At 37.8% G+C, this 27,195-nt stretch overlaps 3 protein-coding genes across 6 annotated transcripts; 1 reads left to right on the top strand and 2 right to left on the bottom strand.

Annotated features, from left to right (window-relative positions):
• Positions 1 to 358: 358 nt before the first annotated feature.
• On the bottom strand, positions 359 to 6,038 carry LOC117625873. Of its 2 annotated transcripts, none has more exons than XM_034357460.1 (10): positions 5,782 to 6,038; positions 4,803 to 4,939; positions 4,571 to 4,705; positions 4,132 to 4,242; positions 3,465 to 3,749; positions 2,595 to 2,794; positions 2,149 to 2,458; positions 1,495 to 1,605; positions 1,002 to 1,193; positions 359 to 857 (listed from the first exon to the last, which is right to left on the bottom strand). In XM_034357460.1, exons 1-10 carry the CDS (start codon positions 5,957 to 5,959, stop codon positions 510 to 512), a joined length of 2,007 nt encoding a protein of 668 aa, XP_034213351.1. In that variant the 5' UTR covers positions 5,960 to 6,038; the 3' UTR covers positions 359 to 509. The 2 variants fall into 2 exon arrangements, with proteins under 2 accessions (XP_034213351.1, XP_034213352.1); XM_034357461.1 differs by having other exon boundaries at positions 4,803 to 4,930; positions 5,782 to 6,009.
• Positions 6,039 to 9,403: 3,365 nt separating this feature from the next.
• On the top strand, positions 9,404 to 15,669 carry LOC117623890 (protein MEI2-like 5). 2 transcript variants are annotated; one of them, XM_034354908.1, is made up of 13 exons: positions 9,404 to 9,662; positions 10,502 to 10,544; positions 10,632 to 10,775; positions 10,855 to 11,324; positions 11,887 to 12,045; positions 12,139 to 12,255; positions 12,370 to 12,521; positions 12,877 to 12,968; positions 13,084 to 14,035; positions 14,116 to 14,200; positions 14,312 to 14,380; positions 14,617 to 14,796; positions 14,939 to 15,669. In XM_034354908.1, the coding sequence occupies exons 2-13, from the start codon at positions 10,514 to 10,516 to the stop codon at positions 15,059 to 15,061; spliced, it is 2,574 nt and encodes an 857-aa protein (XP_034210799.1). In that variant the 5' UTR covers positions 9,404 to 9,662; positions 10,502 to 10,513; the 3' UTR covers positions 15,062 to 15,669. The 2 variants fall into 2 exon arrangements, with proteins under 2 accessions (XP_034210799.1, XP_034210800.1); XM_034354909.1 differs by lacking the exon at positions 10,502 to 10,544 and having other exon boundaries at positions 9,406 to 9,662; positions 14,939 to 15,564.
• A 275-nt stretch (positions 15,670 to 15,944) lies between these two features.
• Positions 15,945 to 21,239, bottom strand: LOC117623888 (phytochrome E-like). 2 transcript variants are annotated; one of them, XM_034354904.1, is made up of 4 exons: positions 18,998 to 21,239; positions 17,326 to 18,133; positions 16,657 to 16,953; positions 15,945 to 16,563 (listed from the first exon to the last, which is right to left on the bottom strand). In XM_034354904.1, the coding sequence occupies exons 1-4, from the start codon at positions 21,051 to 21,053 to the stop codon at positions 16,314 to 16,316; spliced, it is 3,411 nt and encodes a 1,136-aa protein (XP_034210795.1). In that variant the 5' UTR covers positions 21,054 to 21,239; the 3' UTR covers positions 15,945 to 16,313. The 2 variants fall into 2 exon arrangements, with proteins under 2 accessions (XP_034210795.1, XP_034210796.1); XM_034354905.1 differs by having other exon boundaries at positions 16,657 to 16,950; positions 18,998 to 21,238.
• Between the last annotated feature and the right edge of the window lie 5,956 nt (positions 21,240 to 27,195).

Consider the following 27,195-nt stretch of genomic DNA (forward strand, 5'->3'; position numbering starts at 1 on the left):
ATAGTGTGATCTAATCGTCATGTATGATTATTATCAGGAGAAAAATGTAAGATTTTTGCACCATTTATTTCCGTTTATGGTTTAAAGATTTTTTAGATTTACACGCAACTTATAAGTATACCATTGTTGTTGACGATGTGCGATTTCCTGTAACTGCACACTCAATAAAAGTTTGTTACCCCAAAAAAAAAAAAAAAAAAGTTTGTTACTTGTTTTTTTTTTCCTTTTTTGGAAGACTTTTTCTATTGAGAAGGACGATAATAATACTAAACTCACACACATTACACGAATGCTAGGACTCGGATCCAAAACCTTTCCTAGAGGACCTTCATTACTTCTTCTTTGTTAGCTAGCAATGTCAACGTTATGATGAAGAGATTACTATTTTTTCAATAGAGTCATCTAATACAACGTATTTTTATCCATATATATTGCAAAGACATGTACTTTTTCGTTTCCCTCTTTTGGGTAGATAAAAATGAAAAACGTAAATTCAGCTGGTTGCAGGTTTACTCTGTAACCTCCATTATACAAAGCTTATCAAAAGATGAGGCCTTTAAAGAGCTGTAAATCGTACAACCCAACTCATAGGAGTTGGGAGAGATGGGAGTAACATCCACCCACTCTTTGTCCACCAGCTCAACATGTAAATTTTGCTTCGGAGTAGCGTAGAACTGGAGTTTATTGATCTGTTTAGTCAGCTTCTTCATAAAGCTTGTTGAGAATATAATGTCAAAACCTTCATCAAAGTCCTTTCTGCCTTTGAAGATTTGGATCCCAACATCAGATTTCCACGAATTAACAAACCCAAGTAGTAGTGGGTTCACACCGGCGTACCCTGGATTTGTGCTGCATACCTGAAAGAAAAAGCAGAGGCAATCAATCGAGTGAGAGAAGAAGATATGCTTCAGTGATGATCAACAATGCAAGCCGTAACAGCATTCATATGTATTAACTTGAGAGCCCGCTCAAATATAATCTATATAACGAGTTTTTCTAACCTCAATATACTCCACACCCATTTCACCAAGACTCTCTGGAATATTGTTTGATGAAAGCAAACTGAAAATTCCTCCGGATCCAACAGGTGATTGAAGTATTTCCCAAGGTGATTTCATCAAAATCTTATGCTTCTTCTCTGCTTCAACCGCTTTGCTGACAACTGGAAGTTTCTCTTCCTCTAAGAACCAAACCTGTGGAGAGAATCAAAGAGAACATAAGAACCAAACCCGAATTTTGATCAGAACGTCATACCCTGTACTATCAGTATAAAACAAGATTTAATAGAATTTTTAATAGCTGAACATTCAAAGGAAAAGTTTATGTTGAATTCATTTGAGCATTGATGCCCGTGCAGTGGGCACTACTGTTTCCATGGAGTACTGAATTGTAACCATTATTACAATGTTTTGACAATTAATGTGATTAATAATACTACCATGCTGTGCCAATCAAAACTATAAAGATTCTTCATGTGATGCTGTAACTACAAACCTTTTCAGGGACGAAGCCAAAGTAATCGTTTTCTGAGAAATGCATCCTTAAAGGTTGAATTTCCTGGGCCGAGCAAACCAGAACCAAAGGCACTGACGCCCGATCTTCCATCTGCAACAATGAATGTTCAATAGATTTTTCTGGGGAAATCATTATCCAAACAAGGGTATCCCCTGCCACCCCGCAAAGAAAAGGGAAGAAATAATGTTGACCATTTTTATGCCAGTTTTTCTTACAAGTACAAACATGAATCTAGTGGAGAACTATAAAGTACTCAGTGAAGTTTCTAGAATGAAATGAGATCATGAATACACTCAAGGAAACTGACAACTCAAATATGCACACATTCCAGCATGTATCTTCACAAGAAAAAGAAAATCTCTACATATATGGCATTTGTTTGACACCGTTTTCCCCACTCAAATTTACTTGAGAAAAAAAGTCTATATTAAGAATATAGTTTAAATTGAAGTGGAGAACTGAAACAACAAAATCTTGATATGCACATAACACTAAATCTCCAGCCAGAACCTGAAGTCATCAAAAATTTATTCCAAGCTTTACAATGGAAGGGAGCAAATGAAAAAGTATAGATTATCTTTAAAGACGATGGGAAAAAAGCACCTCAAATGAAAAATCTAGAATAAGTATCACCTTTATAAATCTCTGATCATCACAAAGTGATGTCTGAAGAAAGGGAGATACTGATTTCTCAGTGCTATCAGAATTTTCATGATCAGGGTTACAGGCCAGTTGTGGTTCTTGCAGATTCCCACTGTCATTTACAACCAAAGCAATGGCAACTTTCCCTTTAGATATGAGATCTACTCCTTTCTCTTGCAAATGAAAATGCGTACCCAGCTTATATTTACTTGCAGAAGAAACGAGACATTCCTCTGATATTTCCAGAGTGCTAGTTTTTTCTTTGGCTTTAAGGGCACTGACCATCTCAGTTACATTCCATCTGAATTAAGATGCCAAACAAAGGTTAAATCATCAATGCAAATCCATCTGGCAGTAGAGCAGACATCTCTCATGCTTCTCCTTCATGAATCAGATGAACAAGAAACCAAAGTGTAAACAAATCAAATTAAATTCACCTTTTAGAGAGTATCTCAACATTTTCCAGAGCCTGTTGAAGCAATTTTGAATTTACACCAACAATCTGATCAGCAAGTAAGCTCCGCTGTGCTTTCTCTCCAAATCTTAACCCATCAAATACATGTTTTTGCTCCATTTCAGACAGTTTCTTCTTTGCTGCTATGAGGCGCTTTTGCATCTTTTTTCTCTCTTTCCATTCCTGAAAAGTATCAAAAGATGAATAACTAAAGGAAAAAAATAGCATGGTAATTATAAGGGAACGATGGGATGTTAATTTACCTCTACAATGAACTACAGTAACCTGCACTAGAAAGCTTTGCTAAAGGTTATGTGCAATGCCTTAAGTGTTATATTATAACTTTAGCCTCAATAAGCTCTCAATGATCACTTGTCTACCAAATATGAGGTGAATGTAACTCCCTTTCTGCCTTTTGTTCACCCACCTGATCTCTTCATAGCAATCCAGTGATCAGAAATGTAATCATTTACTTATGTACAAATTGTATATTCACATATACTCAATAAAATTTGTCCAACAAAAAAAAAAAAAAAACCTAATCTAACAGAAAACCACTTGCCGTCTCCACGTTTTTAATTTGGATAGCTAGTGGGAAGAAAAGGCTGAAATAATCTAATTACAAATCTCATAGATGATATGGCTTAGGACCGATCTCCATAAGATCACAAAATTCACCTATAATTCAGCCCAAAGCAAGCCAGGAGTTCCCTACTGTAAACAGCCTATGAGAGGACATAATAATACTATATACAAGTACAATCTAATACTATAATGCATGAGATATTAGATTTTGCCAAGTAATAACAAATAACTAAGATTCTTTAGTGTAGAACAAGAGAGTGTGCCTCACAAGCTGGCGCCTTTCTTTCTTGGACCTCTCATCGAAGCGTAAATTTAGTTCAAGGAGTCCCTTTGGAGGTGTAATGAGCATTTCGTTTCTTTGCACATCGACATTTGGAACAATTTCTTTGACAAACGGTATCCACACAAGGTGACCAGATAATCTTGTTCCTGTTGGCCTTGGCTTTCCAGTTGAATCAAGGATATCTAGAGTTGTATCAAGCATGACCTGTAGAAGATCACTAGCTCCACTGTTGAAAACATTAACAACATTTCCCACAGGTTCACCAGTTTCCTGAAAGTGAGCAACATAACTTATGGCATTAAAAATCTAGGTTGAGTTCCGACAAATGATGAGAAAAGATCAAGATAAACTTCTCCCAAAGTAAGAGAAAGTAAACCGACAAGGATAAATAAACGCTAGTGATAAAAGTCAGACAATGCATTTTCAAGCAAAAGTTGATAATGAACTTTAAATGTGTGTGCGCATTAAATAAAATATAGTTAATAAACAAATTATCTTATCAAAGGAAGAATTTCAGTATGAAATGATATTATGATAACAATATTTATCTAGTGGATCTCAGGGATACAAATGAAATTAGATGTAAGGATCCTGCACATATGCTCATGCACAAAGCCATATCTTTAAAAATACACACATTATCAACACAAACCTTAAGAATAACTCTCATCCCGACAAGATCGCGAGTATAGAGTTCACCTTCTTCCAACTGCGGCCTATCTTCTTCCCTCACAAGTAAAGTTGAACCAATAAGCTGCCTAGCCTGAACGAATTATCCATGGTTATTGACACACTAACACAAAAAAGCTTTCAATGTTCTCAATGACAAAGATATATGCCTACGCAAGTTTAATCATGAAACTCTATTAGCCAACATACTAATAGCAATATATATTTTAAACCCAAATTAGGCTCCCCAATATCTTTTCTGCATAAATGGAACAAGGAGAATGTAGGCCCAATTAGGTTATCACCACAAATTTTATGCATAAACAGAACTAACAAAAAAAAAAAAAAACAAGTGAACTAACACATGAACAACAGAAAAATAAATAAAATAAAACAAAAAGGCTAGCTCTCAATAAGCTCACCTCATCCACTGTTTCAATTCCTCTCAATCTAAGTATCCAACTCTTCTGGCCAGGGTGTCCTCTTCCCTCCACCAGCTCAACTTCTTGAACTGTTTCTCTGCCGGAAATTTGTTGTCTCAGCCATCTTTTTCCAGGCTAATAAAAAGAACATCAATTTGCCATAAAACAAATGATAATATTCAACGACAAACACCCTCAAAGAATGACATTCCAAATCCATTTTAATTTTTACCTTGGAAAACCGCAATTCAGGAAAGTCAGTGCTGGGTTTCACACGAATCTCCCCTTCAAGCCCGTGGACATTGGAAATATACCCAACTTTAGTGAATCCTGATTCCGTCTCAGCAGTCTCAACAATCTCTTCAGTGACTGAAGTGGCAAAACAGACAATCAAATAAATCTATTTTACAATTGACTAGAAAAAAGGATTTCAAAATTATCAAAGGGAATTCCACATGTGTATCCAGAAAGACCAAATCCACCAAATGACATTTTCATAAACATTGCATGGAATATTCTGTCACATACATAACAATTTTTACAATTATATAATTGCTGGAGGGAACAAAGAAAAGGAACAAAAACACGCAGACTCAAACATGGAAAGATTATGCAACTTGCATAAGCACGAAGCAAATTACACCAAAGAACAAATCTATGAACAAGAAGTAAGTTAAAACAATGGAACAACCCTACCGCATGAAACAAAGCCCCTCAGAAAATTTACCCATGGTCCATGCAAATTATGCATGTGTCTAAAACCAGTAAGCTCTCACACTTGATCAAAGACTTAAACACAATTCTTACGAGGCTAAATTAAGTGCCTAAACAAGAAACTATAGAAGCTTGTTACATAATTAAAATCATGCATGTATCTTAAACCAGTAAACTCTCACACAACATCAAAGACTTCCTTAAGCGGCCAAATTAAGTGTCTAAACAAGCAACTTCACATGCTTATCACGTGCACAAAATACATGTGTTTGTGAAAAAAAATCTAACACTATAATTACTGGTGGTTCAACTTAATTTATGAACTTAGACTCAAACTTACTAAACTCAGCTCATTTTTTTAGCTTCTCTGAGCCACTGAAAACAAAAATTAAGCAGACCCAGTGAACAAAAGAGTGAGATAAACAAAACCCATCATCAACATGGAGTTCAAAGTGAAACAAAAAGTCCACTTGATAATTAAAGTACAGGTAAGTTACCAGTGCTGTGCAGCGGAGGGAGGGCAAAGCGGTAATTGTGCAGACGAGTCAAGGGCAATCGGAGGGGTGAGGAAACTGATTCAGCACGTCGATTTTGAAGCGGAGCAACGAGTCTATGAGAGGTGGGGGGGAAACTGGGAATTGGGTTTGAAGAACAGAGAATGGAAGCTCTCTGCATTTTTGGGTTCTTGCCCACTGACAGCGAGTAAAGCTCTGAGTTTTACACCGGGATAACGGACCATACAATTTTTATTTTTATTTTTATTAATTTATATGGGTTCTACACGGTAATAATCGGGCTAGATTTTTTTTGGGTGGATGGACGTGTGAGTTTGTAATAACCCATTGGGCTAATTTCTTGTGCTCCTCTTTTGGGCTTTTACCCATAGTTCTACCCAAAAAAAAATTATGTGATAATTTCTAGAGGAGAATAAATTCAAACTTAAGTGTAAGAGTGTCGACTCATAATCCTGGACAACTGGCCTAAACTAGGTACACAATTATCTCACAACAATAGTTGTGAGATAATTTTTGCTTACTGTCTTACTACTTCTATTTATCTCACAATTAACAACATGTTTAGGAGTGCTTTTTGACAACTAAAAACATTGCTGGCATCATTTGGTATAAATTTCTAGATGTGCTTTTGGGTCATAGAGGCGTTTTTCCATGAAACACTTGGATTTCTTCTGAAAATTTCAACATATTTATAATAAAAGCGTTTATGAGCAAAAACGCTTCCTAAATAAGTAGTCCTAAACCAATCCTAAAAGTGGTACGAGTGCCATTAATTTACAAGAATGTTGTTCCAATCTGATGTAAGAGGACTTACTGGCACACTGTCATGACTAACAAATAGTATTTCACATATGCATCTATCCATACTATTATTAAGACTAGCCCCACCCATGTAACAATTGGTTTTTTTGTATTAGAATTGTAAAAGATAAAAGGAGCATTTTTTGCTCACCATTTTAACCAAAGGTATGTATGCTCACTACCTTTCTCAACACTTAACACTTGTCCATAAGTATAACCATTGTTACATAAATCAAAGCAAAAAGTTAACCATGGTTATGCCAATATATACATGTCAAGTATTAAGAAGGGTAATGAGTATAAACCCCGAGCTAAAGTGGTGAGCACAAATATTTCCAAAGATAATATAGGTCTAGATAAGTGTCGTAAAAATAGAACCCACGTTCTTTTTTAGTTTTTTTTTTTAATTTTGAATTTTTTTAAATATAAGAAATGATTAATTTATTTTATTATCCTCATTTAATAAATAGTCTCATTTGTTAAAATTTCATTAACCAATAACATTTTTTAGTATTTTGAATGTTTAGGCCTTTTGCCTTTATATATATATATATATATATATATATATATATATATATATATAAGGCTTTCTCAACCAAGACTTTCTCTGTCTCTTCTAACATTTTATACCAAAAATCATAGTGCAGGTGGCGATATTTTGGCAATAAATTGTTTTCCCTAGTCTATAGATAGATACTTCGTATAAAAGCAAAAGGTACGTGTGAACCGGTTCTCTTGGTGATGAGAAGGTCATGCCATGGTGGTCGTCCCCCCCCGCGGTTGCAAGTTGCATAAGATTGCTCAAGTAATTTTTGACATCAAACACTCCCTAATCCCTGTCCCCACTGGGAAGAGACAAGGTGATAGAGACAGTTTAAATTAAAAAAATAAAAAATTTCAAGTGATATTTGTTTTAGGATCTTTCTTATTGAGAGGGTAATAGTATCGTCAAACTCACACACAAATACACAAATGTTAAGACTCGAACCCAGAACCTTTTCTTAGGGGGCCACATTTGCTCCAAACCACTATACTAGTGGGTCCTTTGCCATTCCAAGCGATATTAAAAAAGACAAAATACATAACTTCACCTCTGAAATGTCCTCCTTTTATAAAAGTTGAACCTAGGTATGTATACTCTGTTTTATCTTGTAAAGGAATATAGCAATGTACTTTAGAATAGTTTTTTTTTATGAACAACCTATTATGACTCACATAAGGTTTAATATATGGATAAGATAAATCATTTTATGTTAATTTCAAATTTCTCCACAAAACTCACCTTAAAATTTGAAATACATGAAAAATAAAATAAATGTAGACTTTTTAATTTTTAACATCTGGATGTATCAATCTGCATAGGTAAATGGTAATAGTGACGGTTGCGGTGATGGTGTTGATTTAAGAAAAAAAAAATACTTGCGTGTATATTTGGTGTCATAGTCACCAAAGTTTGTGTAACAAGAAACCCTTATGATCTAATATGTATAAAGCTTAAGGCACACTTTTAGTACGCACAATCATCTGCAAAAATTACATGTACCAATTATATTTTAAGCCCGTTGAACAAATAAATTTTAGTTTGAAACTTCTCTTACACGCTTTCTTACTAAATATTTTGAAAATAAGTGTTCACTAAATATATGTATATATATTAGCAAAATGTGCAAGTAGAATAAAAAGGATTGAGGATGAGTGCAGCCATTTCAATTTCCTAATTAATTTATGTTTGGATTGTAAGTAAGTGCACCATCTCTCGCTTTCTTTTTGTCCATATTTGGCACCAAAAGCTTCCTTTAGGCTTGCCTCAAGAGACATCATAAGAAACTTTAAAGTTAACTTTTTCTAAATGCATATCCTTTTAAAGGAAAGTTTTCTTAAATTTATGAAAACATAGGCTGACAAGTATCCTTTTTCTAAATGCATATTTGGTACTCCTTCTTTATACAAATTACAGTTTGACATATATGAAAAAATAATTTATAAAAAATACAAAAAGTTAAAACTTATGCACACACACTTGTCACACTTCTATTAGTAAGAATGTAGGGGCTCCTACTTACCTTATGAGGAGGGAAATATTTTCCTTCCTACAATACTTCAATTTAGAGAAGCTCACACATTTTCTTAAGTGATGTGACAAATCTCACACTTATCTCTTAAGTAATTACATAAGAAATATTCATGACTATAATCATATCGTTAAAATCCACATATCTTTTAAGGATTTTTCTCTTTTTTAAAGCAATCTATGAGTGAATGATTTTTTTTTTTTGGTTGCAAAACGATAGAATTTACTAAACTAGGGTGAATAATCAAAACTCAACTGTTTTTTCGTGACACAAAATATGTCCCTAGAGAATTAGTGATTTTTTGTAAAATAATTTTGTTAGTGTATAATAATCTAAATTGCAAATACTAGATTGAGGACCCTAGAGATGTCATGGCATGGCACAGACTGTATAAAATTAGCTGTTTATAGAAACTAAACTGATGATGTGGCTAATTATTATCCACTTTTAGCTTTATCATTATCCAAAATTTATTAAATTCACCTCTATCATCATCAAAATAAAAGTAAGATTCCCAAACCTTAATTATGCCAATCATGCCATATAATAACGTGGATAAGCATTCAACCAAATAGGTAACTTTCCCTATTTTGGGTTTTTTTTTTTGTTTACAAATATTTTTAATTTGAATAAAATTAATTCATAAAAAGATCAATGTTGTTGGGCACCAAATTCATTTTAAATACAAGTGAAACCACCCCCATTTCGTAACCCAAATCCAAACCCAAAAAACCCACTCTATCTCTCTCTCTCTCTCTCTCTCTCTCTCTCAATCATTCTCCGCTGCTTTTAGTTTTTCTTTACTCTTCTCGTCCAATCACCATCACTCTCCTCTCTCTCTCTCTCTCTCTCTCTCTCTCTCTGTGCAAACAAATTCCAATTGGGTTTTAGAGAGAGAAAGTGGCAGCAGTGGCAAGAACACTGCCCCTCTCTCTGTGATCGTCTACACGGTGAAGCTCTAGGGTTGGGCTTGCCTTTGTACCTCTTCAGGTGACATCTGTTCTCAATTTTATTGTCGTTTTCTTTCGTTCAGTATTTTGTAAGTTTGATCAAACGGGTTTTGTGGACTTGCATAGTTTTTCGAGTGTAGTAGTTGTATAAGTTGTGTAAAATATTGCTTCAATCATATCTTTGTTCCTTTTTAAGTATTTGGTTTTCCTTGAACTTATATAGAATTTGGCCAAACTATATCAATTATTGAGCTTTTTGGTATTTATATGACTATTGTGCTGAACAGTTCAGTCCCAAATAGCAACAAAGAATTAACTGTTCTAACTCCGGACTCTGAGAGCTTCAGAGATTAGACTGATATGCATTTCCAAGATTTTATTTTATCTGTTTGAATCTTATGAGGCCGTTTGAATGCATAGAAGCATGGGTCTTTGATTCCTGATATATAGCTGTTTAATACTTGTGGGTTTAAGCCAGTTGTGATTATCTGTAGCTGCAAAGTTTCCCACTTATTGAAAATGGACACACACCCTCTAAACAATATGCTGTTAATTCATTTCCTAATTCGTAAGTTTATGTATTTCTATGTCCATATTCCTTTGATTTCTTGAATTGGACGCTTTTTTGAGTTGTATTCCAAGGGGGGGTTTTTTATTTATTGATTTCCTTTTCATTATATAACGCAGTGGGTTTACTTTGAACTGGATGATGAGTATTGACCAATTGCATCTCTGTGCTCTGTAGTATCTTTAGTAATAATGTATATAAATCTGTGAGTATATCAGATTTTCTAGTACTCTGAGTTGCAGATTGTTTAGTTCTGTTACTTTCGTTACCATCACAGAAGTTAACTCTTGTGCATTGTTAATTTTAAGCAGGACAGGGATGCAATGAATCAGTCTTTCAACTTTTCATCTTCTGGTAATAGTCCAGAATCATATATTGTATTATGTCCAGACTATATGCAGTTTGATTTCTGACTGACGTGTCTGTTAACTTGTCTTGTAGGCCCAACCGAGATTCCAATGGTGGGTATCCCCAAAGAAGTGGGTAGAGGAGGTCGGGGAATTTTATCTGGATCTGGTGTCCATCATGCCTCAAGTGATGCTACCCTCTTTTCAAGCTCGTTACCTGTTCTTCCACATCCAAAGTGTATGTGTGAGCTATTGCATTAAGATTTTCAATGCCACATTTAGTAGGGAATGACTCATGTATTTTTGCATTCTTGCAGTGAACTTGAATGATACAGAACATGGCTGTCAATCTATTGATGATCTCTCAACTGGCTTAAATAAGCTGGGCCATAATTTTGAGGGCAATGATACACTTGAAGATATTGAAACTCATGCAATTGGAAGCTTGCTTCCTGGGGACGAGGAGGAGCTATTAGCTGGCATAGCAGATGATCTTGACCTCAGTGGGTTGCCTGGTTCCCTGGAAGACTTGGAAGAGTATGATCTCTTTGGTAGTGGAGGTGGCATGGAATTGGAAACTGATCCACAGGAGAGCCTGCGAGTTGGCATGGCAAAAGTAAGTTTATCTGATGGTGCTACTGGGAATGGGATCGCTCATTATGCTCTTCCAAATGGTGTGGGAGCTGTTGCTGGAGAACATCCATATGGAGAGCATCCTTCTAGAACGTTATTTGTGCGAAATATCAATAGTAATGTTGAGGATTCAGAACTGAAAGCACTTTTTGAGGTAATTCAAATAAGGCAGAGCTCCTTGTGTTTTATTCCAGTAATACCCATATCCTTTGTTCACTTGTCTGGTATGTCTTTGGTTTCCATAAGTTCTGTGCAAGTTTGTGATATATTACACGTGCTTCCTGAGTAGAACTTGACACTGTTACAATTATCAAGGGTTCTCTTAGATCCTCGCGCACCTTTTATGAAAATAAAAGAAGTTTGTCAAGCGAGGTTAACATTTTACAAAATTGTTTCATAAAAAGAAACTATACAAACTGTAGTTTGGATTTGTCTAAAAAAATTTCAAAAGAATCTATGGGCATATATATTATCTACTGAAATTGAAGGCAACATCAAATGGTCAAAGATGTATTTTGCACTAAAAGTTTCATCTTTAATCTTTTATCATCTCATTTAGGCCTTGCTATATCTACAAGATATGAATGCATAACTACTTATGAAGGTCTGAGAGTCTATCAAGATTTTTATTTTATTGGCTGAGCATAAATATTTGTTTTCCTTCTTTCACAGGTTCAATGTTATATCATTCATTTATTTATTAATCTATTTTGCAGCAATATGGCGACATTAGAACGCTGTACACTGCATGTAAACATAGGGGCTTTGTGATGATATCTTATTATGATATTCGTGCTGCTCGAACTGCTATGCGCACATTACAAAATAAGCCTCTGCGACGGAGGAAACTTGATATTCACTTCTCAATTCCAAAGGTCAGAACAGCATTCCAGTTCTTTATTAGTTGTTCATCGGCACCCTTTTATATATCTTACAATTTTTGCATTCCTTTTTTCATGCCATACCAGGATAATCCATCAGAGAAAGATATTAATCAAGGAACCTTGGTAGTTTTCAATTTGGATCCATCAGTTTCAAATGAAGACCTCCGTCAAATATTTGGGGCTTATGGCGAGGTCAAAGAGGTGATAATTGTATCTTAAGGGAAAACCCCTCCATTTCTTGTTTTGTGTTTAATTATTTACTTATTTTTTAATTTAGAAGGTGGTTAACATGTATTTTTCTGGTGTACAAAGCAGATAAGGGAAACACCGCACAAGAGACATCATAAATTTATTGAGTATTATGATGTCAGAGCTGCAGAAGCAGCCCTTAAGTCATTAAATAGGAGCGACATAGCTGGTAAACGCATAAAGCTTGAACCCAGTCGCCCTGGTGGAGCTCGTCGAAAGTGCGTATACAATATAAATACTACGATTTCTAGAGTTTTTTTTTTGTGGCTACAAGTTATGACCACTAGAGAGATTAGTGGTTAATCTTCTTCTAGTCGGAAGTGAAACTTGTTTATAGACAATTTCTTTTCTTAAGCACTACAACTAGTTAAATTTTCACAGAAACATTCTTTGGCACATTAATTTGATGTTTTTATTCTGTTATTTTAATAATTAAAATTAAATAATGATGTTGTTTAACTCTAATTATGCTTTGTGATTATTAAAACTTTGGTGTTGTCTGTTTTCGGTATTGTGCTTGAACCAAGTGTTGGTGTCTGTTATTGATTGTATTGTGCACTGTGTACCTTCTAGCTTGATATTGCAACTGAATCAAGACCTTGAACAAGATGAATCTCGGAGTTATCGACATCCTGTGGGTTCGCCGATAACCAACTCTCCACCAGGTAACTTCTTCTTTGAGATTTATATTGCTTTGAACATACAATGCCTTAATCAAGACAACATTTTTTTATAATGCATTTTTCTTACAAAATGAGGTAAATGCAATATTCTTGACAGGTAGCTGGGCACAGTTCAACCCCATTGAACATAGTCCTGTACACAGTATTAGTAAATCTCCTGGTTTCAGGACCCTGAGTCCAACAAATAGCAACCAGTTGCCTGGATTGGCGTTAATTCTGCATCCCCAAATATCAAACAATGTGAAGGTTGCACCTATCGGCAATAACCAAGGAAGGGGGAGTCATGCGGATCATATATTTACCAATACAAACTCATCCCAGGGATCTGCATTTCAACAATCACATTCATTTCCAGAGCCAAATTCAAGCCATTTCCATGGCAGTATGCACTCATTTGGTCCTTCAACCTCAAGTGGATCTGGTATGGAAACGTTATCAGGCCCACAATTTCTTTGGGGGAGTCCGACTCCTTACTCAGAACACACCAATTCTTCAGCTTGGCCGCGACAGTCAGTGGGACATCAACTTACATCTAATGGGAAGGGTCATGCCTTTCCATTCTCAGGTCATCGTGGCTCTTTCCTTAGCCCTTCCCATCACCATCATCATGTTGGATCCGCCCCATCTGGTGTTCCGTTAGACAGGCACTTCAATTACTTCCCCGAGTCACCAGAAACTTCATTTTTGAGTTCCACTGCCTATGGAGGCATGGGTTTGGGCCCCAACAGTGGAAATTTTATGATTAATATGAGTGCTTCTGCTGCTAGGAATGTTGGCATATCTATACCAGGAAACATGTCTGAAAGTAATTCCTCAAGCTTTAAAATGATGGCCTCCCCGAAGCTTAGCCCTGTGTTTTTAGGTAATGGCCCATACACAGGACTGCCACCTACAAGCATAGATGGTTTAATTGAGCGTGGGCGGAGCAGACGAGTTGAGAATAGTGGGAGCCAGATTGATAGCAAGAAACAGTTTCAGCTTGATTTAGATAAGATTATCAGTGGGGACGATACTAGAACAACATTAATGATAAAAAATATTCCAAATAAGTAAGACTGACTTTTATAGTTCTGTCATATATTTATTACATTTGATGGCCATTATCATGATTATTTTTTCTGTCCATTAGATACACCTCAAAAATGTTACTTGCTGCAATAGATGAAAATCACAAGGGTACTTTCGATTTTCTCTATCTGCCGATTGATTTTAAGGTAATTTAGGTTTCTTTAAGAGTATGTTTCGACACTTTCTTCTTCAATAATTTATTTCCTTTTTCATTTTCCCTACAAGTCTTCCTTGATTGATATTCCTCTTATGTGCAGAACAAATGCAATGTGGGCTATGCATTTATCAATATGCTGTCTCCTTCACACATCATCCCATTTTATGAGGTGCTTTCCCTCTTTTCCCCCCTCTTTTTTAGGATTATATGTTAATTCTTTGGGTTATTTCTACATCATTGTCTTCGTTGTATTGTGAGATGTGTTCTGCCAATTTGAGCTTTCTCGTTTTACCCTTACAAAAAATAGTTTTAGGCTTTAGCTTATTAGCGGCTGACATGGTACTGGCATGCTATAAAGGAAATGGGATATGTTATTGATATACACTTATTTCCATTATAATACAGGCATTCAATGGAAAGAAGTGGGAGAAGTTCAATAGTGAAAAAGTTGCCTCCTTGGCTTATGCTCGTATCCAGGGGAAGGCAGCTCTTGTGGCCCACTTTCAAAATTCAAGCCTAATGAATGAAGACAAACGTTGTCGCCCGATTCTCTTTCACTCAGAGGGTTCTGAGGCTGGTGATCAGGTAGTACAATAAACACTACAAGAAAGCCGTTGCTTTTTTAAACTTCTAACTTGCTTTATGGAACTAGCTTAATTGTATGCATTGATGCTTCACACACACAAATGGAATGTTTGATATGATCTTGTGCATTTCTTCTATATAGATTATCCAAGAACATCTTCCTTCCAATAATATGAACACCCATGTCGGTCAGCGGAACGAGTCGGACTCTGATTCATCAGGAAGCCTAGAGTGTGGCTCTGATGAGAAGCCAGATAAGAGTTAACAGTGTATTTGAAGCAGATGCCCTCGGCCCAATTTGGTGGTGGCCGTGGCTTCTAACCATCATATATATCATCAAGTATATAAACGTAGAGTGGGAGAAGGATGCATGCAGATTGTATTCTAGTTCCTTTTGGTAGTATTTTCTAGGGAGTTTTACAAGAAACAGTAGTAGGAATTTGTTTCCTCTGCATTTAACAGTCTGATATGAGCCAGATAAGGGAACGCATTTAGGCGAATTCAATTCTCTCAGCAGCCAGATGCGTTTGTCACCAGTTGTGCAGCTTTCTTATTTTTGGGCTCATTTTTGTTTGCGTGGCTTGGGGTGTGGATAACGTAGTCCGCAAATATGATGTTGATATGGGTATATGGGTCAATGTGTTTTGAGCGAGGGGTCGGTGATTTAACATTGGGTACAAAATTGTACAGTGGGGGCCAGAATCTTTTCGGCATAATTATTTGTTGGGTTCTTGCAATGGAAAATTCAAATGTGTATTTGAGATGTGACATTGCCCAGATAACGGTTTCCATCTTATACATTTTGAATTCTTCAAACACATTCAAATGTGAATTTGAGGATTGATATCCGAAGAATCAAAAGGTAGACAATTACACCCAGGGTGCAAAAATGAGACAATAGCATCACTCGTTTTAAAATTCCAGCTGAATGCAAAATTCTGTATTCAAGATTGATTGCTTGATTAAAATGATTCATAATGAAGCCAACATAAAATGATTCATAACGTGTCATAGTTTTATCTGATGATGATGATTATTATTTTGCTTAGAATACCTTGCAGAGAATTTGCATTGCAATGATGCAAATGAATACCATCACAGGAGGGCTTCCAATAAATAAACACCCTGCTTTGATTGAGGGGCTGGAATGATAAAAGATTATATATATATATATATATACATCATAACGTCAGGATTGCATTTATACATAAGATAACCTACCTCGGCCAGTAAATCTAATGTGTTGGTCCCGCAGCCCTATTTCATACACATGATATTTTTATTTTTACTTTATTTTAAACAAAGTTGGTAAAATACAAAGAAAAACAGCTGAAGTAATAGAACCTGCACATGAGGAAGGATTTTTGCTAGGTAAACCATATAAAATGGAAGCTGAGTAAAGCTGTCCTAAATACTACGGTTGACCGAATTTTTAGGCCAAGGTAGAAGGTGGTTCAGACAGCCTTGATGATGCCCTAAATATCAAGAGACTCAACAAACAGAGATCCTGATGAAACTTAAGACATTGTGCTCATATCGGCCTGTGACACTGAAACCCTCTGCCTTTCTTTCCTGGTTTTAAATTCAAGGTCAATGAGGAAGTAACATTTGTCATGCTCTCTAACATACTGAACCTGACCATTCATTCTATTCAGAAGTTTCCTGGACAGATTTAGGCCAAGCCCTTCCTGCGTAGTCCATCGATTTCCTCCCTCGAACATATCTCGGATAAGCGCAGCCGGAAGGCCTTGACCGGGGTGAGTCATTCTACATGCACAAGAAGATAAGGACAAGTAAGGTTTATGTTAAATTTATTAGCTGTGCATAGTCAAAATATGAACCTAAAAATGGTTGAGGTACCTGAACTGTAAACGGATACAATTGTTGCCATCCTGTATTAACTTTAGACCAGGTAAAATTTTAATTTCAACCCAGCCATCTGGGGAAGGTGCATGATTCACTACATTGAGCAAGAAATCAGACAAGACCAACTGCAGCCTGATTTGATCCCCATGCAAAGATAGTGATTTAACTTCTTCTGGAATCTCATGAAAAAGCTGCAGATTCTTTTCCCTCAATGAGATCATTGATTGACTAACAATGGCATCCAAAATGTTTCCCAAGACAAATTCTTCCATGTTCAGCTTCACGCTACTGCTATAACCAGGATAAGATGTGAGGCTTATTCTCGCTCAAGTTCATAAGCACACTAAAAAGACTAATGTCGTTTATGTATTAAGTGCTTTCTTATTGTGTAATTATTTCATAATGATTTCAAAAAAACAAAGAACTAAATATGTTGCGAAAAGATAAGATTATTACTGTTTTTATAAGAAAATACCCCCAAAGATAATGACACCAAGAATTAGGAAAAACATTAGAGCTAAAACCAGTTGATTTGAAAAGTTCTGATTTGGGATTTTATATAATTTACTATGCACATAGTGAAAGAAAAGAACCTATACACTACAAATAAATTTAAAGGAGTTAGCTTACGCACATCATGAACCAATTAATAAGAATACTCACCCTTCCTCTATGCTTCTCATATTCATATCCTCGATGATTGTCATGATTTGTCTTTCACATGCATCACTAGTGTCAAGAAATTGCTTCTGATATTCTGAAATAGTTGTATTTTGAAGTAGTCTGTGCGTAAACCGAATACCATTTAAAGGATTTTTCATCTCTTGTCGCATGTATGTTAATTCCTTTAGTTTTGAAAAGCCTTCTCTACCCTCTTGTTTGTGTCCTTCCAAGGGCTGCTGCAGGTCAGGCAAAGATATTTGCAAGAAGCAGAAACAACCAATTATATTTCCACCTCCATCAGTCCTCTTGCTTGCTGTTAAGATCACCTCAACAAAGTTCCCTTTTCTATCAAAAAACCCAAGTGGAAACTTCTCAATATCTTGACCACTGATTCCTTGGTACAATATAATCATAAATTTAGTCAGTGTATCTTGACCTTTCAGCCGACAGAAACCTCCAAAGATTTCCCCAGGAAGCATTTTACCAATAACGTCATCTCTTGTCCAACCAGTAAGCTTTTCCATGGCTGCATTCCATTCAGAGCAGCAGGCATTCTCATCAGATGCAAATATGGGTGGAATCAATGGGTTAAGACTCTGTATAATAGCCTTATAATCGCCTTGCAAACGGATGAATTTATCCATAACAACTTTTTCACAAGTAATATCTTGACCCACAAAGCATACACCAACAACATTCTTTGCATGATTCCTACTTGTGCAAGTGTTGGCTACAACATAGACAACCGAGTTATGCTGAGAGTGCCCAAAATTTCTCAGTTTTAACTCAATATTCCTGTCCTCCTCACCTGGATAAGATAGAAGTTAACATCGGCTACTGTTTGGAAAATTAAGATTATAATTATAGAGGCAAAGGAGGACGAAAACTAGGTTTTTGAATTTCAAAAATAAATTCCATACAAAAGTCTAAATCCCTCAACTTCCTATGAATCATTCCATATATTTGCTAAAGCAACTGATAACTGAAGAAGAAATCTTACTTAAAGTATGAGCCATCACTCAAAGAATAAAAAAAGGAAAAAAGTCTCTATGTCCCACAAAATAATAAGAACGCAGATTTGTAATGGACCCTATTCATCAAAAAGCCCTTGAAACATATTTTATCATGTCAGCTTCTTACCTATAGGACAGCCTACTTCAGGCCCTGCTAAAGGAGTATTTAAAATGTTAAGATAAAAATGCAAAGATTGGATATTTTGAAAATTTGACAGGATAAAAGAAACTTAAACATGGCTGTCTTCACTAGTTGAAGATGTTTCTTTGTGAGCACTGAAGAACAAATGTTATACTAATAAGAAAAGTCATCAAGCTCTACTCTGGGGCCCTTAAGGGATAAAGGGAAGAAGGCCAAGAAGTATGGACCAAATATGCAAGAGATGATAAGGCGGCCCAGTAAGGCAGCTACAGTTAAGAGAGGACAAATGTGTTAGTGCAACCACACAGTATAATTAGCAAAGTTCAAGAAGACGAGCCGAAAGAACTGAACTTGTGAAGCAATGATTGACAATAGAAGCAGTATAGAAGTTAGTAAGCTATTTGCATAGTACTTGGTAACTTATAAGCATGCATAAGCATGGAATGTAGTGTCTATGACATTTGAGTACTTTAAAATCCTCAAACACAGTACATTATAAATGCAAGAAAAAATTTACCTTGTAAGGCTCTGCATAAAAGATCTTCAACAGCTTCCCGTGAGTCCTCACAAACAATTTCATTAGCTAGGGACTTCCCCATAGCTTCGCTATCTTGTAATCCTGTCAATTCAGCCATCTTTGTATTCCATCCATTGATGAGACCAGCTGAATCAACCCCAAAAATCGGAACTGAAGCTGTCTCAATCAATTTAACCATTTCACATGCCACAGAACTGAGTTCATCTATCCCCTGAGGCTGCATTTCAGTATCACTCTGATGAGCATTATTTATTGCCTTAGAAACACTTTCTTCCATATCCTGAAACGAGTCTCTCATTATGAGCTGTAAAGAGTGGATGGCATTAATTTCAGAGACCTCCCAAGGCAAACTTCTACTTTTAACTACTTCAAGAAAAGCTTTAAATGATGATCTTGGGTGCATCCTTCCACCATCATCCTTAGCCTCTGGATGATGCTTAGCTCCTCCCCATTTGACTTCCTCTGCAGTGTGAGACCTGAACCAAAACAAGAAATCCTTTGAACTGGCTCTTGCAGTAGCCATACCACAGACTGCATCACCCAGTAAAGGTGCACCAGGGTAACCAGCTTCTGCCAAACTATCGGTACTCAGACCTGTGGAATCCCCATGATTACTTAGCAGCCACTCTGCTATATCTTTAACCTGTGATTCAGTTGGAGTTACACCTAACAACCAACATGTCCCGCCATAATACAATGCAGCCCCATCACACTTCACAAGATCCATTATACTAGGAGATTGGGTCACAATACCTGATGGGGCATCCCGGAGGAGCATGTCACAAAGCAAGGTTTGTGTTCTGAGAACCTTTTTTTCAGCCAACTGTGCTGCCAATTGAAGCTCCATGTACAGCTGCAGCCCAAATGCCTGCATAAGAAACTCACAAGCATAGCGAAGAGGGAAAGGGACATAACGGGGTGAAGTGTGGTGGCACACTACCAACCCCCAAAGCTTCGTCGAATCATTACCATTGATAATAACTGCCATCACCAATGAGGCAATGGATCCCATGTTGGCCATGTACTGTCTGTGGCAGCCATGTGGTGACCGGAGGGTTGAATTGACCAAGCACAGAGGCTGCTTTAGTTCTTCACTTTGAATGATTTTAACTGGATTTGCATTGCAATCACAAATCATGCGTACACGATTCTGCTTGAACAAGAAACGGGCAGCTTGAGGGATATCCGTGGCAGGATAATGTAAACCCAAATAGGATTCTAAATCTGCCCTTCTGATTTCAGACACAACTTCACCATGATCATCCTCATGGAACTTGTAAACCATAACTCTGTCATATCCAGTAAGCTTCTGAACATCTTCCACAACTGTATCACATAACACACCAATATCTCCTCCAGGGAGAGACTGAAGCCTAGAAATTGCCCGAACCGCAAGTTTCTGTGACTGCACAGCGCCTGCAAGCGACAATGCAGGATCACCAGACCTAGCAGGCTCCAAATCAATCACAATTCCCACATCAATTCTATGCAATATAGCATAAAATGGCTTCTGGGTACTCCTAGAATAAACCCAAATTGGGTTTAACAATGATATCTCCCTGGACGCAGCAGCTTTGGCCAGTGAAGCCCCGGAAGAAGGTGTAAACAAGGTTCTAGAATCAATTCCAATTAGACCCTTTAATTGTTTTGACTCAAAGAGACTATCCAAACCCAACAACTCAAAGCAATTCTCACTATAACCGATAATTCTAAAAGTGGGTTCTTCAATTGCAAGCATACAACCAAAGGATTGAACAAGAGCACCCCTTTGGATTCTCGAGAAATAGACACTTATTTGCTCTTCAGGTACAGATTCTGGAGGATAAAGCACTGATCTTGAATAGTTAAAGGACTTACCAGACGCAGTAGACTGCTCATATTCAGCTAAAATGCCAGCATCTGCATTGTACTGAGCAATTGACTTGTCTCTTTTGGCGGTGCCGCTAGTGGTAGTGTTGTTTTTGTTGGGCATCATGTTGCTGGTAGCTGAGGATGAGAATGTGGCGGTGCCTCTCTCTCTGCTTTCGAGCTCCATATAGAGGGCTTTGGCTTTGGGTTGTGGGTTTTTCTCAGAAACTCATGTGGGTATTGGAAAAGCTGGAGCTTTATCATTTCTGTACTTGCTACTTCTGTTGGTTGGTGCTTCTTCTTGTAGCTTACAATTATATACGTCTCTTTCATCGCTTTCGCAGTCTTGGGTTTATTTCCTGCTAATAAGCGTGTTTAATTATCGCTTCCTAATCATGTGTGTTTTGGCTGATGCGTCCCCTTCTGTCCTCGGCGCACCTTGTCCCTTCTATTCTCTGTCTCTCTCCTCATTTTCTGTTCCTGCATTTTCCTCCATGCAAATTGCTCAACGCGTCACCACAAAATCAAAGCTTTAGAATATTTTTTAAAAAATCGTTTTTTTTTTTTTTGGTTGGGAAATAGCCCTAAATACCACCATTTTTATAATTGTAACTGAAAATACCACCATTTTTAAAAAAAATTGGAACTATAACCTATAAATATATATTTATTGTCCCCTTATTGCACACATATCACTTTTGCTGAAGTTCTCTATCAGTTTTGCTGAAGTTCTCTTTCAGCTCTCTCTCTTGGCTCCGTCTCTCAGTTTCTCTTCACTCTCTCGTCGCTCAGCTCTTAATCTCTCATCGCTCAGCTTTGACTCTCTCTTCTCTCTTCCTCTCCCAGCGAAATCTGTTCATCGAAACTCAACTCCATCGTTCACCTTGAACATGTACTGTTCATCGTCATTTTCTTACAGTTTAAGGGTTTCTCTGAAGTTGGTTTAGGGTTTATGCATTTCTATGAAATTGGTTCAGGGGTTTGTTTGAAATTGGCTGAAGGTTTAGGGTTTCTCTGAAATTGGTTCAGGGGTTTCACTGAAATTGGTTTTGGGGTGTAACACCCCGACCCCAAATTTCCCTAAATTTAACCCTTATTTAATTATTTAATTATTTTAAGGGTATTTTAGTCATATTTTTAACCGGAGAGAGTTTGGGACCGTGACTGGTATTTTTGGATAGGTCGTACTGAGACGAGTTCATAGACACGTAGTGGGCTCGAATCGGAGTTGTAACGGGAGAGTTATGGTCAAAAGAAACCCAGTGGCACAATCGTAAATATTTCGAAATGGGATTTTTTATAAAAATCTGGTTTTCTCTCTCTCTCTCTCTCTCTCTCTCTCTCTCTCTCTCTCCTCGTATCTCCGGCCACCGGCCGCGGCTGCGGTCGGGACCGGTGCCAAAAGAACCGGCTCGGCCTCGGCGTCACGACCCAGCCCTCCCCCGACATCGGCCGCCGCTCCAGCCGCCGGAAAATGGCGATTTTCGCCCGGAACTTCGCCGGCTCCGATCTCCCTCCTCCGGCCGCCATTTCTGGCGATCAAGGTATGGAAATTCATCCCTTCTGCATGCTCTAGCTGATGGTTGGGTAGGATTAGATCGATTCTTAGCGTAACCAATTCGATTTTCGAATTGAAAATTGGCCGAACTTCGGCCGCCGTGATCGGCCATTTCCGGCCACTTTTTGGGGGTTGTCCAAGAACAAAAGTGACTTCAAATGGGGTGTTTTACCTAGGGTAGGAGTTTGGAGTCTCGATTCCAAGATTTTTCGACGGACCGTAATCGCTTTGGACACCCGGTCTGCCCGCGCGTGTGGCGGCGCGTGGGCGAGGGTGGTGGCGTGTCTCTGGGCAGTTTTGAGGTCCTCGTGCCGTCACGAGCGCGTAGGATTTCGCGGATCTCAATTCGGACGTCGTTTGACTATCGAACGGATATCGCCTATCGGGCGTTATCCGGGTTCGATAGGTTGGGACCGTTGGATGGTCTCGAAAATAATATATGTTAATCTAGGTATTTCTAGGATCGTGGAGGAATTCACGGATCGTGAATCGGAGCCCCGGATGTTCCGATTTAATAATTTAAAGTTTATATTTTATAATAACCGTTAGATCGTGCGATCGTGAGCGATCCGATCGTCCGATCTGAACCAAACTTGCAGGACAAGTGTCCTATACCGTATAGAACCCATAGGAAATTTCGGATCGGAGTTTGGAGGTCGTGGTCTCCGTGGGCCCGTTGACCAGGGTTAGGGTAGTTCGACCCTTCGTTGACCGTGAGTCTCCTGGAGTAATCTCACCTTCCCAGGGGGATTAGCGGGTGCTAGACTATTATTAGGGTTTACGCAATATTAGTATTAAAATATAATGATATATATATATATATGTTTGTACAAGGGTACAAAAGAGTCTAGAATGTTAGTTGGAGTGCTATACGCATTACCTTAGGTACCTCCTTGGATCTTGGTTTCACTACAAGCACCACCAAGTGAAAGTCAGGTCTCACGTGGCGTAGGTTATCTGGCGTTGAGACAGGCCCCATACGTGGCGTTGGTTGTACCGGCGTATGGGGAGATATTGTAGTATTGTGTTGAGGTCGCACGTGGCGTAGGTTATCCGGCGTGTCGACAGGCCCCATACGTGGCGTTGGTTGTACCGGCGTATGGGGAGATTTGTGATATGATGTTGAGGTCCCGCGTGGCGTAGGTTATCCGGCGTTGGGACAGGCCCCATACGTGGCGTTGGTTGTACCGGCGTATGGGGAGTTATGTGATATGACGTGTAGGTCTCACGTGGCGTAGGTTATCCGGCGTTGAGACAGACCCCATACGTGGCGTTGGTTGTACCGGCGTATGGGGAGATATTAGGATAGTATGGTATGGTCGCACGTGGCGTAGGTTATCCGGCGTGTTGACAGACCCCATACGTGGCGTTAGTTGTACCGGCGTATGGGGAGATTATGTGGAATACAGAGAAATGAAATGAGGTATCGCCTGAGTGTGGAATTGGGTTTTATGAGAGAACTACGTGTGGCTTGATCCCTCAAGGAGGGTACGTAGGCAGCCTAAGGTTGTTAGGTGCAGCCGCAGACTAAATGTTAGTCTTAATTTGTATTTGAATCGTTTGGTAGTTGGTTGAGAATTATTGGAAGGCCGAAGGCCATTTGTGTGTATTGCATGAAATTATATTGTGCATGCTGCCAGTTGGGAATATAAATTGTGTTTTTATGCAGGTATAAATTTTGGGGAAATGTCCAATTTATAGGGGAGACTCTGCCGAAATTTCGGCAGAAAGTCTCGGTCTTTAGTAAGTGGGCCCGGCATCGGGGTGATGTCAGGAATTCCAAAGGATTCGTCTCGGATTTTGGGAAAATTCGGGGCGGGTCCTTTCATGGGGTTTCTCTGAAATGATCTTAGTATGATGATTCCTTGTTTGAAACAGTGAATGGGTTTGTTCTTTGTGGACTGATGCTTGCACTGCTGTTGTTTTGCTGTTGCTATTGATGTCGTATTGTTGTTTTTTTGCTAGTGTATTGCTAATGTAGTGATGTTGTGTTGGCATTTTAGTGCTGTTGTATTTTTAGTTTATTATGGTTTTATTATGGTTTTTGTAGCAGTTATTGATTGGTATTTGGTGGCTTACTATGGGTCTTTATGACCATTGCATTTAACCTTCTTACAAGTCTAATCGGTATGTATTTTCTTTGTTGAAGATGATATCTAAAGTCTAAGACAATTAACCTGTATATATTATTTTGAACTTGTAAACTCCCAACCATATCATACTTTTTGTTTGAGAATAATGCTTGTTAATTTGACATATTTTTTTATAACTCTGTTTACTAACTTTAGGGCTTGCATATTGGATATGGATAAGTTTTCTTTAGAACTATATGTGGTGTAATATGAGTTCTTTAAAAGTTTGCTCTTTTGTGCTTGATCATTGTCTGCTTAAAAGAAAGCGGGAAATGAGTGAAGATGGGAACCTACCACCAGCAGGTGTGGTTTAGAGAAATGGGGACATTGATTTTGCTATAAGCTAACTCTTTAAGCTTTTGCTTTTCTTGTTTGTGTATGGATACTTAGAGAACTTTGTTTATGAGGAGAACTTATAATTTTGTAATTGTACATGTCTTACAAACATTTTATACAGTTTTGATGGTTTATTTATTAATTTATCTTTGATATCGATAAAGTAGAGAATACATACAGACCTCTTATTTTGTTAAGAAAAAACTGAAGGGATGGTGCCAATTTCATTCATTTTCTTACATTTGAAAGGAGGGCCATAGTGGAGTCATTATTGTGGTTGCCACTAATTCATAGGATGTTCCATTACATTATACCTTGAAGTCAATCAATTCTTTCCCGATGTCTTCTTGTTTTTTAAAACTCTTTCTAGTCAGATAGATTTCTATCGTTAGTCTTGAATTGTTCTCAATTAGGCTTGTGCTACCGCACATTCCCATTCTAGCTGAAGCTGTCTCATGATTATCTGGTGTGTTGAGATGTGTCTTTAGATATTATATTATGCAGGAGTGGTAGAGTACTGGGTGTCTTGAGATGTGGCTTTGAGCTATTGAATTAGTAGGTCAGTTGTAAATAGCTGGGGTTTTGTTTATGCTCTGTATTTTTTGTTTATTTTTCACTTAATATCCTATAATAGGCTGTTGATAAGTGCTGATTGTTTATTGCTTGTTATTGTCTAGATTGCAACGGACTGAATTTCTTCTTCAACATATCTGGGACATTGAAGGGTTTAGCAAATAAGTTTGGGTTGGCGGTGGTTGTCACCAACCAAGTGGTGGATTTTATTGGGCCACATGATAAAGTGAATGGGGTGAGGTTGGGAAACTTGGAGTCCCCGGACACATCAGGCAGACGGGTGAGTCCAGCTTTGGGACTGGCTTGGGCACATTGCATAAATTCAAGAGTGTTCTTGGCAAGACATGAGCAATCTATTGAGGTTAACATTCGTAATGCTCCTTCAACAAGTATATGTAGTCAAACACATAGGACATTTCACCTTGTATTTGCCCCACATCTGGCCTATGCATTGGCCGAATTTGTAATCAGAAAAGAAGGTATAGTCGGAGTATCACAGTAACTGTGTAATATAGGAATTCTAAGAACTTTAATGTTTTGGATCCATTTGGAATTACATTCCAGTCCCTTTAATTTCGCACTCAAATTATAATAGCAATCTGGAAGCAATACCAATACAATAAAAGTTCAATATAATAGCAATCTGTCAGCAATACAGCATGCTGTAGCAATGCAACCCAAATTATGCAAATGTAAAAGAATTCCCATTCAACATAACACAAAACCCACCACAAATAAAAGTAGAGTTTACATGACCTACCAAAACAACACAAATCATATTGTCTAAGATACATTGCACAATGGAATATTGTTTTTACAAGAGAATTGCACCTTAAATTCAAAGTGGCCTCTTAATGCCGTCAATCGTAACTTCGTCAACAATGCTTTCTTACTAGAGAAAATTTGCCCAACTGTAATTTTCGGATTCCAATCACTTCGTGAAAACCCGCTGTCCAAATATGCTTCTTCATCATTTACACCGGCTGCATTGTACCGATTTTGTTCACCCATTTGACTCCAATAATGTTGACGAGTGGGTTCAGATTCTCCTCCTAAACGCATTATTGGCAACTGGGCAGCTGTGTTCAAGCAGCCCAAATTAGGAGGGGCAGAGTACACTGACACTTCATTTCTTTCAGTACCATTATCACCACCATGCATCTCCTCCACCTCGCTAAAATCAATCATATCCATAAAATCTGTCCCTACTTCACCTCCCAAATCAGTGACATTTGTATTATTCCAAGTTACTTCATTGCTTTCAACAATGGCAACTGAAGAATGACCCATCCGACTACTATCTGTCGTGATATGCATACTATGAACTACATCATTTGTCAGTCCTTTATCTTCTATACTCACGAGTAAGGGAGCTAGTTTTGAAGGTGTTACCTCGGAATTGTACTTCATAAAAAAAATTGACATCATCATCGTCCTCAATCTTTATGTGCTTCCACTCATTCGAGGCCACCAAAACTGAGAATTTTAAGCAAACCTTGTCTTCCCTGCTGTTTGTATTACCAATCTATGCACACGGTCCAACAGTTCAGCAAATTTGATGGTCCGTGGAACTATTAAGCCTTTTGAGTCACCCCCTTCGTATTTGCACATCTTCTTCGAGGTGACCCATTTTCCATTGTAGCACACGAGAATAACAATTGTCTCCATTTCTGACCATGACAAAACAACATTTCATTAACACAATATAACCACAATAACCATCCAATACA

Source organism: Prunus dulcis, chromosome 4 (genome assembly GCF_902201215.1).
Source record: "Prunus dulcis chromosome 4, ALMONDv2, whole genome shotgun sequence".
Taxonomy (NCBI): Eukaryota; Viridiplantae; Streptophyta; class Magnoliopsida; order Rosales; family Rosaceae; genus Prunus; species Prunus dulcis.

Excerpts from the sequence above, each read along its gene's own strand:
- LOC117625873 (XM_034357460.1), bottom strand. The coding sequence starts at position 5,959 with ATGCAGAGAGCTTCCATTCTCTGTTCTTCAAACCCAATTCCCAGTTTC. Across the intron at positions 4,940-5,781 it reads CCCTCCGCTGCACAGCACTG|TCACTGAAGAGATTGTTGAG; the intron begins GTAACTTACCTG and ends TTGCCACTTCAG. Across the intron at positions 2,459-2,594 it reads GTTGAGATACTCTCTAAAAG|ATGGAATGTAACTGAGATGG; the intron begins GTGAATTTAATT and ends ATCTTAATTCAG.
- LOC117623890 (XM_034354908.1), top strand. The coding sequence starts at position 10,514 with ATGAATCAGTCTTTCAACTTTTCATCTTCTG. Across the intron at positions 10,545-10,631 it reads TTTCAACTTTTCATCTTCTG|GCCCAACCGAGATTCCAATG; the intron begins GTAATAGTCCAG and ends CTTGTCTTGTAG. Across the intron at positions 12,969-13,083 it reads GATAACCAACTCTCCACCAG|GTAGCTGGGCACAGTTCAAC; the intron begins GTAACTTCTTCT and ends TATTCTTGACAG.
- LOC117623888 (XM_034354904.1), bottom strand. The coding sequence starts at position 21,053 with ATGGAGCTCGAAAGCAGAGAGAGAGGCACCGCCACATTCTCATCCTCA. Across the intron at positions 18,134-18,997 it reads TTTATGCAGAGCCTTACAAG|GTGAGGAGGACAGGAATATT; the intron begins GTAAATTTTTTC and ends TATCTTATCCAG. Across the intron at positions 16,954-17,325 it reads ATGAGAAGCATAGAGGAAGG|CAGTAGCGTGAAGCTGAACA; the intron begins GTGAGTATTCTT and ends TCCTGGTTATAG.